The 14,379-nt window shown below is 44.4% G+C and overlaps 1 protein-coding gene across 1 annotated transcript in view; it reads left to right on the forward strand.

Annotated features, from left to right (window-relative positions):
- Nucleotides 1-14,379, forward strand: part of LOC147728336 (cystine/glutamate transporter-like) — a 723,773-nt gene that overhangs the window by 580,194 nt on the left and 129,200 nt on the right. Inside the window, exon 9 of the mRNA XM_086962152.1 lies at nt 1,862-1,958. Within this exon, the coding sequence (XP_086818278.1) occupies nt 1,862-1,958 (97 nt within the window). The remainder of the gene's footprint in view (nt 1-1,861; nt 1,959-14,379) is intronic.

Genomic DNA, 14,379 nt, shown 5'->3' on the forward strand with positions numbered 1-14,379 from the left:
GGCTAAGTTTGGGAGCCCCTATCATTAAGCTAATGCCAAACTTTGCGAGATTATCTTTGGTTTTCCAGCGATAATGTCTCAATGGGCAGTTAGCGCGAGGATTTTTATCACTTCTGAGATAAACCTTGCTAATAGCAAGTTATCTCTGCGATAATTTCCGGCGATGCTTAGCGTTAAAAAATGTGTTGCTAAGCATCGTTAGCGATAAATATCGCTAAACGTTGGTAATATGCCCCATGGTTTTCAGAAAGTAGTAGTTAACAGAGGCACCCATTACATAAGGCATTTAGTCCTATCTTGTGTCTAAACCATGAGACAAAGGCAGCACTATTTGGAGGGCTGCGAGGTGAATGCCAAGGCAAAGCCCCATTACAATAATACAGCCTCTTCTGTCATCAGATGGCCACTGATGGGTCTGTCTTTGGCTTGAAACAAGTCCACAATGTGCCAATGTTGTACATGGTGTGATCTGAATATTAAAGGTGTGATTTATAGTCTGGCGGACTTGTACACTGTCAGAAACATGATGAATATCCTGTCTGCCATATTACACATGAATTAGGATAGTGCACTTGTAATTAGGGATACATTGTGTTTATGATAGGGGTATCCATTCACTAGACTCTAAATCAGGCCCTACTCCTAGCAGAAATCTGGGGTTGGGTCTGCTGGTCTAAGTCACTGCAATGCTTCCTGGAGTTTGCAGATCCTAGTACTCTGTGCCTCAGCTCCCTGGATTATCCAGCTATTTTTTTTTGTCAAAGGTGTTTTTATTGGCATTTCAGAACAAACAATGTGACAATCCCGCACAACTTCCCACGCAGGGGGCAGATATAGAATCAAAGCAATATAAGGCCCAAGATCCCTGAGCGATACCCCGAGATATCCAGCTAATTTTGATGTTGTAAGCAATGAGGGACACAAGCTTTGCGTGGCTTTGGGACAAAAGAGCACCATGTTAGTGGCAAGAGAGAGCATCACACGCTGCTCCGTGCATTCCAGTCTGAAGATGATGTCCTAGTCCCACAGTTAGATGAGATCCTGAACAGAATCTGCAGGTTGGTTCACTGCGGTGCTTTCTGGGAGTTGCAGTCCACAGTGCTCTCTATCACAGTGACGTGGCTTACCCAGCTGATGTTCATGAGGGGAGCGATGAGTGGGAGATGCCTTTGGTGATAACAGTACAACCGGACACTACTGAAGTCACAGAGACAGACTGCCACACCCTTGTAGTAACAGTAGTAGTTTTACTTCTGATTCCTTTTGTTTGCATTTTTCTCACTTCTTCTTTCCTTTAATTGATTCATTTTATTTCCATTGTTAGTTGTGATGCCTAGTTGACACATTGAGGAGAAACATGTTTTACTCTGGTTAGAGTGATGGGAAATTATTGCAATGAATTAACGGTGGTGTGAATATTAAATAGGGATGAAAAGTCTTGCAAAAAAGTTGATTCATGGGAATTACTCAACAAAAAATCTCTGCAGTAAAAGTCTTCTGCAAAATCGTTTTTGTTTTGCTTAAATTGTTGCCCTCATGTAAAGTTTGTGATTTTGGGAAGTTTGTCAGCTTACATCACTATACGGATGAAATCATACTTTCACACAGCCCTAAATGTTGTTAAAAAGACCTCTGGGTTCGAGACATATTTATTTTCTTTAATTTCTTTGAACTCTATTGCTTGTCATCTTTATTATATGTTTGCCAAATATGAATGGAAGAAGAAATAAACGTACACATCTATTGGAAACACAGATTTTAGAGAAATTCTCATTGTTCCTTAAATATTCTTTTATCGTATTTTATGGTTTTGTTCTGTGCTAGGTACATGACTAAAGTATTTTTGCATTTCCCCCTCTAGGATGTTCTACGTCGCATCCCGCGAGGGTCACCTTCCGGAAATACTCTCCATGATTCATGTGCGCAAGCACACCCCGCTGCCAGCTGTCATTGTTTTGGTAAATCACGCAAACAAATGAGTGTTGGGGAGACGGTGTGGCATGAGGTGTCAGCAGGCCCGTCAGAACCAGGTTCGGACAATGCAAGGGCAAGGTTTGTGCAGGCCTGGTCAGAGTTTGTGAGTCAGGTCTTAAACTACTGCCAACTATCAAATTGTTTCAGGGTCAGAATTCCTTTCTCAAATTTTTTTGCCTACATATAAGGCGTCCACTTATCTCATCTAATGACCACGAGGTGCTAGTGTTTACTTCCCTTTTTTGTACCAGTAATTTAGGGGTGGGCGTAGTGAGTCTAGTGTGCGTAGTGGGGCTACGCGAAGCTTCATGAAGTGAGGAGGAAGCTACTCCCACCCACACACTTCGAGTAGCCCCACTACGCACCGCCCGCCTCCCTCCCGCCCTCTTCTACATGCCTAATTTAATGTTAGATAGAGTCAAAATAAATTAGAACGACTTACCTGATATGCGGCGTCCCGGGGCTCCCTCTTCTGCTGTCGCGCTGACTTCTTCCAGCCAAATGCACTTGCGCGGGCGCCCGTGCATGCGCATTTCTTGCGAGAAATATGTAAATAGTAGATGTCTACTTTTGTTCTATTAATTATTAGATTGATGTCTCTGCTCCGCCTCTCTTACCGGTAGCTATTCTTTGCCATATGCTATGTAATCATTTTCTTTTTTTCTCTTTCACTTTTTCTTTTTTTATCCTGCAATTCTTATGTGTTTAATGCCATTACAAAATGTTCTGTTCGTTAATGATATACCACGATCTATTGTTTTATGGTATTTTGTGTTCATGCTTATTTTGTCAAGCATTAATAAAAAAAGTATATAAAAAAAAAAAGTAAGTGGTGCTTGCACCAGCTTACACAGGCTGCAATTGCAGGCCTGTAGTCTCCCATGGGTGGCATGATACATGCTTTAACCCATGAGGGACCCTGGGGTATCTATTCCCTGGGTACCCTAATACCATATACTAGAGGCCTCATTTATGACTTTTTGCCGTAGGGAAGCGCAGCAGGCCTTTTCTGCTGCGCTTCCCTACGGCAAAAGAAAAGGGCAGAAATGCGCCGTATCTATAAGATACGGCGCATTCCTGTCCTTTTCCCCTGCGCCGGCGCACAATGGGCTGCCTGCGCCAGCGCAGGCACCCTTGCACAATGGTGCAAGGGTGCCTGCGTTGCGGGGAAGATTATTTTTGTACAGGAAGGGAAACCTTTCTGTACAAAAATAATCACAAGAGGCTTTTCCTCTTTCTATGTGTGCTGTAGAATGCAGCACACATAGAAAAAGGAAATACGAGGAGAAATAAAGACATTTCTCCCTGTTGCGCTTCCCTTACACCTCCCCTGGGGAGGCGTAAGCTTTTGGCACTGCTTCAGATTACGATTTCTCGTAAATCTGGGGCAGTGTCAAAAGGCCATGGATGTTGCTGGGAACGCCCCCAGCAACACCCATTGCACGCCCCTTTAACGCAGTACACTGCGTTAAAGGGACTGATATTTATCAGGCAGCAGTACGCCACAAAAACTGGCGTACTGCTGCCTGATAAATACCACGCAGGCTTCTGCGCCACGGAACTTCATGAAAAGTGAAGTTCCGATGGCGCAAGGGGCCTCATAAATGAGGCCCTAGGGACTTACAATGGTACACCAATAGCCAATCTGGGGGGTATCTAAGCACTCAGCATGGTCCAATTTATGGAGGAAGCACAGAGACCGGGGTCCTGAACAGCAGGGTGCTAGTCAGACTAGTCAGAAAAGGATGTATGACGTTACAACGCGTAATTTTACAACGCAGACCGTTACATCGCAATTTTTACAACGCAGCAACATTTACAATGCATACCATTACAACGCAAGACATTACATAGCAGATGCTATTACAACGCATGCCATTACAACGTTAGTATAGGTAAGTATATTATTTTACTTAAAAATGAAATTTATTAACTTATAATTAATTTAAAAAATTAAATTATTTCAAAATAATTAATTTGTACTTATATATATTTTAAAAAGTAGTTTATTTTTAAAAGAACTATTTTTATTATTATTATTAAAGAACTATAATAATAAATAAAATTAATCAACATTTTTTTAAATTATTTTAAATTATTTATTTAAAAACTGAACCCCAAAAATACCCCTGTACCCCAAAACACAAACCCAACCCTGAACCCTAAAAATACCTCTGTACCCCAAAACCCAACCCCAGCCCTAAAACCTAAAATTACCCCTGTACCCCAAAACCCAAACCCAGCCCTAAAACCTAAAAATACCCCTGTACCCCAAAACCCAACCCCAGCCCTAAAACCTAAAATTACCCCTGTACCCCAAAACCCAAACCCAGCCCTAAAACCTAAAAATACCCCTGTACCCCAAAACCCAAACCCAGCCCTAAAACCTAAAAATACCCCTGTACCCCAAAACCCAAACCCAGCCCTAAAACCTACAATTACCCCTGTACCCCAAAAGCCAAACCCAGCCCTAAAACCTAAAATTACCCCTGTACCCCAAAACCCAAACCCAGCCCTAAAACCTAAAAATACCCCTGTACCCCAAAACCCAAACCCAGCCCTAAAGCCTAAAAATACCCCTGTACTCCAAAATCCAAACCCAGCCCTAAAACCTAAAAATACCCCTGTACCCCAAAACCCAAACCCAGCCCTAAAACCTAAAAATACCCCTGTACCCCAAAACCCAAACCCAGCCCTAAAACCTAAAAATACCCCTGTACCCCAAAACACAAACCCAGCCCTAAAACCTAAAAATACCCCTGTACCCCAAAACCCAAACCCAGCCCTAAAACCTAAAATTACCCCTGTACCCCAAAACATATACCACAGTACCCCAAAACATATACTCCTATACTCATACTTATTTTTTAAAATTACTTAAATTAATATATTTAATTAATAAAGTAAAAAAACAAAAAATAATATATTTATTTATTATTATTATTAATTAAATTAATTAAATAATATTAAATAAAATTTTTAAAAAATTAAATACCTATACTTACGTTGTAATAACATGCGTTGTAATAGCATCTGCTATGTAACGTCATGCATTGTAAAGGCATGCGATGTAATGGATCCAGCGTTGTAAAAGTTGCGTTGTAATAGAAGTGCGTTGTAAAAGTTGCGATGTAACGGTGCAATACCGTCAGAAAAACATAACACCCGCAAAAAGTGGGGGTAACTATGAAAACAGAACCTACTTTCCTACACATAGGCACTAAATGCACATAAGCTATTTGCTAATGTCCAAACTGTGTACCCTGGGCTTTTTTGCCATCAAGTGTATAGAAGGAAAAACCTGGCAAGAATGTTGTCAATAGTGTGAAATTTCAATTTGCACACTCTGGAACGCATTCCAGGATATGCAATTCTAATATGTAAGCATGATTTGCCAACATAATCTTTGCCAGGTTCTTACACATGTGAGTAAATAGCAGAGCTCCGGTATCCAAGGCGCGGCCCTGGAATGGATCATCTCGTTCCTCGCTAGTAGAACCCAGAGAGTCCGCCTCCCCCCGTTCCGATCCGCGGCCACCGAAGTCATTTGCGGCGTCCCACAAGGATCATCACTCAGCCCCACCCTCTTCAACTTCTACATGAGCCCCCTCGCGGCCATCGCTCGCAAACACAGCCTCAACATCATCTCCTATGCCGGCGACACACAGCTGATCCTCTCCCTCACCAATGACCCAGCCACCGCCAGAGCCAGCCTCCAGGAAGGAATGAAGGACGTCGCGGAATGGATGAAGCTCAGCCAGCTGAAGCTGAACTCAGACAAGACGGAAGTCCTCAACCTGGGACCCTCCCCCTCGGCCTGGAACGACTCCTGGTGGCCACCTGCCCTGGGCATCGCCCCCAAACCCACAGACCACGCACGCAACCTGGGCTTCATCCTGGACTCCTCGCTCACGATGACCAAGCAAGTTAACGCCGTCTCATCGTCCTGTTTCAACGCCCTGCGCATGCTCCGAAAAATCTTCCGATGGATCCCCACCGCAACCAGGAAAACGGTCACCCAGGCCCTCGTCACCAGCCGCCTAGACTACGGAAACACCCTCTACGCCGGAACCACAGCCAAGCTCCAAAAAAGACTACAGCGCATTCAGAACACCTCGGCAAGACTCATCCTGGACATCCCGCGCCACAGCCACATCTCTGCCCACCTGAAGAATCTGCACTGGCTCCCCGTCAACAAGAGAATCACATTCCGACTCCTCACCCACGCACACAAGGCTCTCCACGACGAAGGCCCCATGTACCTCAACAACCGCCTCGCATTCTACACGCCAACCCGCCAGCTCCGCTCCGCCAGCCTCGCCCTTGCCACCGTCCATCGCATCCGCAAAGCCACTGCCGGAGGAAGAACCTTCTCCTACCTGGCAGCCAAGACATGGAACTCCCTCTCCACCCACCTCCGGCTGACACAGAACCATCTCGCCTTCAGGAAGCAACTCAAGACCTGGCTGTTCGAGCAGTAGCGACCCCACCCACCCCAGTGCCTTGAGACCCTTACGGGTGAGTAGCGCGCTCTACAAATTCCTTGATTGATTGATTGATATTTGCACTTGAGTAAATAACTAATGTGCCGTTAGTACACGTGCAAATGCCATCAAAGTGTTGTTTTTTTTGTTTCAGGCGTAAACTGGAGTTTGCTCCCAAAATATAATTAAACTCATAGTTAGAAATCTGGCCCTATGAGCTCTATTTATGTTTGTTAATCCATCAAAGACGTTGTTTCCATTTTCTTCAATATGCAAATCTGTGTGTCAATCGGATGTTTCTCTTGGATGGAAAGAGGTCTATGACTACTTATTTTTCAGTTGACAATGTTGCAGGATTTTCACATGAAGCGTGATGAAGTAGCAGCTTCGTGGTTGTGTCACTGATTGTGTTGGCAATTCCATCTCACTGGTGGGATTGCTGCATATAATGCTGTAGGCCAAGAAGCAGGGTCACCCCTCACAGAGCTGTAATTCGAAAGATAGGTAAAATGGCGGGTAGGGATTACCTCGTCTCTTTCACCGTCATGGACTCCTGTACTACTGGATTCTGGCCTATAATCCTCAAAGACACATAATGGAGCCCGGAGTTTTGAACGTATATCCACAAACGCCCAAAAGAGCGGTCACGCACACCTGATAATGACACGCACACGAACAAAGAGCGAGGCGCATTTAGAAAAATCAAAGACGCGGAGAAGCTTAAGGAAAGAACTAAGACGTTGTGGAAGACCACGGCAAAAGGTTATCACAAGCCACCGAAAGCAGACACAGACCTTGCCTCCTCGCAGAAGGCTATTGATGTGGCGTAATGTGTTTTTGCCAAGACCGGCGGTGCAAATACACCAGGGAAATGTGCTTAAATGTGCAATCAGTTTACCCTCCAAATGTATTCATCATTTCCATATCTAGTTCTTGCAGAGGAGCGGCAATCACTCGGCGGCCCTGTTGTTTGTCAGCTTGGAAAGTTTTCTTGTTTCCTGCCTTCATCTGAACGCTCAGCCAGCTCCTTAGCGCGCGCGCAGCTGCTCTGCTCTCAGTGCTGGGTCCTCTGTGGAAGATGAATTCTTCACAATGAGGGGCCAGCGCCTTTGTTTCTAGTTTTCCTCTCTCTTACCAGTTTTTTTTTTCATATGTGCAGATGCACACACTCCTTGGTAGCAATGATCTCCTGCATCCAATGCCATCTATCTTCAGTAGATAGGATCATAGCAATGCGGCGCGCGCTCCCGCTTTAACTTCAGTTCCGGTCTTTTTTAGGACGGAATTCATTTTTTTCATATTAACTCCCGCTGCGCATATTGACAGCCACCGAGGCAGGTCTGCGGTAGAAGCGTGAGCCGAGCCATTATGCGGTGAACCTCGATAGCGCTCTTGTGCACGCGCACAAAATAATTAAGGAAAGGCAAAAAGCGTAACAGTGAGCATGAACCCTAGTGCTAATCAGCACTCTAGTGCTTATGAGGGGCCTGTTATGCCAGAGAGATTAACCCGTTCCGTGTGTCTATGGGGAAATGCATTCATATATGCCTTGGGATGTCTTAATTAAAATACCATTTCCTATTTATTTTGAGCAGTTTTTATGTAGCGCTACTGCGGCATAAAAGGTTTCCCCGCTTTACCGAAAATATAAATCATAATATTGCAATTTTGGGTAAAGTAACGCAGCAACATAAAAAGTTACTGGAAAAGTTAGATTAAAAGAGTACGTCATAATTTCTTCCTATAAAAACAAAATAACTGAATTTTTATGATTTTCTAAAAGAATTGGTAACAGAGTGTCCAAGTGATTTTACCACATAGCTGTGAAGTTTTGATTTTGTGCTTGAGCAGTTACCAGCGCCATCACAGTTTCGAGTTCTGAGGGAACACTGCTGACCTAGTGGATTTCATCCTGCTGCTGAAAATACCTGAAATATAGTGTGACATACAAAGGAATAACCAAGGGATTCAGGACCAGAATTATTGATTCCTTCTTATGCCCTCATTTCTGTAATGCCTGCCAGCTGCAGGTATTGCTGTCCCTTGTATGGTAGCTCCAGTGTGGCGTAGTTACAATCCCTACACAAGGGCACATGTAATGAGGTTGTAGGACCTGTGCTGTATTTTTATGTTCGAAGTTCTCCGCTCTGACTGCGGAGTCTCTGCAGTCGTAAACTTACTATTAAGTCATAAACTTACTGTTAACTCTTAATTTGTGAACCAAAAGAAGTAGTAAACCTACACAAAAGTGTAAGTTTATCTTTGTGAATCAGGCCCCAGGTGATATGTTAATGCCGCAGACTGAAGGAAAGCAAATTTAATTAAGAAGCACCTTGGAACAGAAAGGCTCTTAATTCTCTTAATTCATTGTGGAAAGTCTACAAAAGCTTTTCGTGCTCTGTAGGTGATGGTATATATTGTGCAATGTCCTCATAGGTAAAATAAAGTTTTGGGAGTAATGCACATGGTCTTCCAATGAATGAATGTGTAACTCCTCAACTAAGAAGTGGAGTTTTAGGAGTGCAGAATTGAATTATTTGTAAAGTCCTGAGGATACAGAATTATCAGGAAAGATGCTGAACTGTGAGGAATAATCTGAACATTTTTCAGAGATGGTTTAGGTGCAGGCGAACACATCTGTAAAAGAGATGCTGAAGGCTGAGTGATATGGAAAATGTGGATGAGAAAATAAAACTTTAGACGTGAGTTCTTAATGAAGGTGAGTTTTAACGATGGCCTATGGAGCTATGTATAGACTCCCTTTTACAGAATACAACATTGAGAACAAAGGGGCATGTTATCAAGGACCGGCGTTAAAATTATCGCTGTTTTATCGGCAGGAAACTGCCAATAAAACGGCGATAATGGGCTTGATAATACGCCCTTGTTAATTCCCATAGAAGCCCATGTTAAGATCAACACATGGGCTTCTATGGGAATTAACAAGGGCGTATTATTAAGCTCATTATCGCCGTTTTAACTGCAGTTTCCTGCCGATAAAACTGTGATAATTTTAACACCGGCCCTTGATAATATGCCCCTAAATTCCTTCATCCAAAGGAATGTGAGGGTCATTTAGACCAAGGAGGTTGGCCTGCCAGTTCAGCAGAGGTCATAGCAAAGTACACAATCTCTGTGACTTCAGCAGAGACGTGTACAGCACCTCCACTGAACTTTGCTAAGTTGGTACCAGGTTTGTTGCGACCATTTAGCAAATTAATAGTTTGTTTCCGTAAAACTAAAAAAAATAGCCCTTACACATTGAGTTTTAAGTTTTCATTTTGCAGTCATTGTTTGATTTCTATGCTTGCCAACACCATGTCTTGCCTAAATGTTCCAAGCAGAGGAATCTAGTGACAGTCACACCACCCTAAATAGGGTAAGGCCACTGCCAAAATGGCCTGACGAACATGTGGCAGGTGGGTTATCAAGTCCCAGGTTTACAATGACAAATCCAGCTGAGGTTCTTTTGTCTAAAGTTCTGTGGTTTCACAACCTCTAAATGGGGCTGGGATCAGGGAGTTTGATGAGGCGGGAGCACTGTGGAGTTACAGAAGTGCTCCCGGTCCAAAAAAAGTCCAAAGAACCCTCTTTATCTCTTGTGCACTTAAAATCAGGTCCCAGAGAAGAACATCTTTCACATCTATATTCCCAGTGTGCATTGCACAGCTGGGGCCATATTATCAAGAAAGGGTGATACATTATTGCCACTTTTATCGGCAGGAAACTGCCGCTAAAGCGGCGATAATGTGCTTAATAATATGCCCTTGTGATTTCCCATAGAAGCCAGGCTTAACACTAGAACCTGGGCTGGTATGGAATTCACAAGAGCATATTATCAAGCCCTATATCGCTGCTTTAGCTGCAGTTTCCTGCTGATAAAAGGGCTATAATGTATCGGCCTTTCTTGATAATATGGTCCCTAGTTATCATACAGACGATCAAGACATTATGTAATAAATGGAAGTGTTACCAAGTATTTCTAGTTGCACAATAGAAAAGCAGATTTGTTTTTAGTAGATTGCTTGAAAATTGCCATTTTTAACCTAAGAGAATATCAGTTTGATGCTGTGAGCCACATTTGTAGCATTGATACAAGATACACGAAAAATGTAACAGTTAACAATATATTTATAAGCTGGAGAAACAATGACAGCTGCAAAAATGCTAGATGCTATAAACCAAGGAAGTCATCAACATTATTATGAAATATTTTTGGGATAAAGTTAATGGTAATCCATCACGGCATGACTGGAGTTTATGTTAGTAACTGCTGCAGTTGCATTGTTGATTAATAAAGCCATTTCCAGTTGCGGCTCCTCTGCTAAGGCAGAGGAGCTTCGCCCCACTGATCAGGCTAAGGAGGAAAAAATAAAATGATAATAACTCATTATTATTATCCTTGTATTTTTCCCCTTGCTCATCTGGGTAGGGACGAGGCTGCTCTGCTCACAGAGCAGGGCAGAGGAGGAGTGGTTTGCCATCTCCAAGTGCACAGGAAGCTTTTGCCGGCACTCTCCGGCCAGTCAAAACATCATGCACACTTTGCATGTTCTCCATGCAGGCTTTAATGCAGCCTCCCATTCTCTGGCTGAGCTTAGACCAATCACAGCATTGTGATTGGCTATGGGGAGGCTGGGAGCTGGGTGCTTCCTGCCCTGAAAGCGGGTGAAGAGGGAGAGAAGGTGGCAGCGACTGTGGCAGACAGGTAAGTGTTTTCTTTTTTTTCCACATTCCGTCCCCTCACTTCGTGACCCTCCCTACTATAGAACGCTAAATACTAGACACCACTGTACATCTCATGAATAAAGCCATTCTCTTTAATTTCAGAATGTACGCAACCAGTTTGTGAACTCTTAGAAGCACTGCCAGTAATAGACTCAGAAGTATCAGAGTATTCCACTTGATGTAAAGAAAGGCTCCTATGTTTCTCGTGCAGATAGTCTGCATTTTTTTCTCAAGTGCAAATATGTTTCTGTGTATTTCCTGTATGTAGTCTTTTGCGACTTTTTTTTTTCTTTTTTTGTTTAAACCAATGCAAGCTGCCTCGAATTCAAATGTACTTAAAAGCAGCTGTGCAGCTGGTATTAACTATTGTTGGAAGAGAAGATTACTCATAATTTTTCCATTTACAGTTTCTCCCTGTTGTTAGGAAACAGCATCCAAGTGTGAAGTTTCGCTGAGGTTTATAAACCCAGTGCTCCATTATGCTCTTTCTCCTGCTATCTTCACCCTTCCACTTTCAATCTGCATTTATACCTAACGTCAAAGGGGGCCCATACATTGGCGTGTCAATCTATTCTCACTCTCAGACAATATCAGTTGAGGTGTTCTTGCCAAACCAGAGAGTTAGCTTGATAATTTTTCTGACACTTGTTTCCTCCACACACTGCCCCTTATACCTTGTGTTCCGCTACATATAAAAACACAGATTAAGCAACTCATTCAACGGTGCAGGTGATGGAGCACCCCACATTGCTCCCATCAAACTAAAGTCAAAGAGTGGTGTCAGTCCATGTGTTTCTCTAGTACAGCTGTTTGCAAGTGATGCCAACAGAGGAGGAGGAAGCGTGGCAACCTTAGTAGATAGACCGAACAAGGCCCTAGGTAGTGGATGGTGAAGATCCATTGACATATAATACAAACATCCACATTAGCCTTTTAATGTTGTTCCACACAGCTATGGATGGCAATTAAAAAGTGTTAGAAATGACCCTTTTTGCAGGGTTATCCCCAAACATTTTGCTTCTTCCTCCTTTGTTTTTCCTGACCTGTGGTTGTTGACAATAGGACTCTGTGCACTTTATTATTATTATTATTATTATTATTATTATTATTAAGCTGTTTTATAGCGCGCACAATTACTCCGGAGTATCCTGGCGCGGAAAGAGGGGAACAGTAGTCGCAGAGCCTAGACCAGCAAACGTACTAGACAGCTATTCTAAACAGGTGAGTCTTCAGCGCTTTTTTAAAAGCAGTGAATTCGTCAATGCTACGCAGAGCCGCAGGGAGGGCGTTCCATGCGCGCGCGGCCTTTACTGTCACAGAGTGGCCTCCCAGCCGGACACGCCGGAAGAGCGGGACCAGCAGCAGATGTTGTGCTGCTGAGCGTAAATCTCTGTTAGGGAAGTACCGCATGAAACGTTTCATCAGATAGGCAGGGCCACGCCCATTGATGGCTTTATGGGCCAGAGTCAGAATTTTGAAGGTGATTCGATGCTGTACCGGCAGCCAATGCAGGCTCTCCAGATAACTTCTAACACTGATCCGCCTGGAGATATTCCCCAAAAGTCTGGCGGTGGCGTTTTGAATAATCTGGAGCCGCCCGATCAAATAGGCCGGTGAGCCACTGAACAGGGCATTGGCGTAGTCCAGGCGCGAGAGAATTAAAGCTCTCGCGACTGACTCGCAGGCCGAGGCAGGCAGATAAGGGAAAAATTTTCTAAGTGACTTCAGAGTCCCGAAGCAGCCACCAGTGAGCCTCTTGATGTGCCCCTCAAAGCGAAGGTCTTCCCCAAACCAGACCCCAAGGTTTTTAGCCAAGGTGTTTGAGGCACATGGTGCAGGAAAGCCCACCGGCCACAGTAGGGATCGAAAATCAGGGGGGAACTGGCCATAGCGCAGGATTTCGGTCTTGTCCTCGTTGCACTTCAATTGAGCAGACGCTAACCAATTGAAGACTGAGGACAGACAGTTCTGAATCTGCTCAGTGTCCAGCGCCTCTCCAGGCCAGGTAAACAACAACTGCGTGTCGTCCGCGTAGGCTATAACTTTGGCTCCCAGATGTTCTGCTAGTTCAATCAAAGGTGTCAAATATATATTAAAGAGCAAAGGGCTCAAAGTCGAGCCCTGTGGGACTCCTGTCACGAGTGGTCTAGCCGATGAAGAGTAAGGGGGGAGCCAAACCTGTTGGGATCTAGCCGACAGAAATGAGCTCAGCCAATCTAATGCAAGACCTCCAATGCCAATGTCGGCAAGCCTGGTCAGGAGGCGTTGGTGGGGAACCGTGTCAAACGCGGCAGAGAGGTCCAATAAAATTAGAGCCGCTCTGCCGCCACCATCCAAACACTCTCTGACCGCCTCCGAGATTTCCACAAGAGCCGATTCTGTGCTGTAGGCAGCACGGAACCCGGACTGAGCCTCATGAAGAGCTCCGGAGCTTTCCACAAACTTGTTAAGCTGCTGAAAGGCCAGTTTCTCTCCAATTTTTGCCAAAGCAGGAAGCAGCGATATCGGACGGTAGTTAGTCAGAACCGCCGGATCAGCACCGGCCTTTTTAAGGAGGGGCAGAAGTTTGGCTTGTTTCCACTCAGAAGGCAGGCTGGCAGATTTAAATGAAAGGCCGACTAAGTGTGATACCTCCTGAACAACTACGTCGGCAACAGCCGCTAACACTCTTGCTGGACAAGGGTCCGATGGTGACCCGGATTTCAGAGATTTAATCACAGCAAGAGTGTCAGTAGTTGAAGGAGGGGCAAACTCCGTCAACCAAGCCGCTGGAGCCCTCAGAGGAATAAGGTGTGTTAAGGCATTTGAGGGAATAATAGCGGCAAAGTTGGCCTGAATAGCCGCGATCTTGTCCTCAAAAAACCCAGGCAGACTCTCACACCAATCTTTAGAAGCTGGAACTGTCCGCTCCTCCGCACAAGGGGACAGAAAGCTGTTAACAATTGAGAAGATCTCTCGGCTGTTGTTATTGGCTTTGGCGATCCGATTGGCGTAATAGATGCCCTTTGCCTTTTTAATACTGGCGTAATATGGGCAGTAAGATTGACGCCAATCACGCTCAAGTTTTTTACAGGCCAATTTGAGGGAACGTAGCTCCGGGGAGAACAACGGTTGAGAGGGGGAAGAGCGCAGTCTGCCTCCCCTCCCTTTGGACGAGACTGAAATCCCCAACACCATCCATTCGTTGAAGGAT

Source organism: Lissotriton vulgaris, chromosome 3_1 (genome assembly GCF_964263255.1).
Source record: "Lissotriton vulgaris chromosome 3_1, aLisVul1.2, whole genome shotgun sequence".
Lineage (NCBI taxonomy): Eukaryota > Metazoa > Chordata > Amphibia > Caudata > Salamandridae > Lissotriton > Lissotriton vulgaris.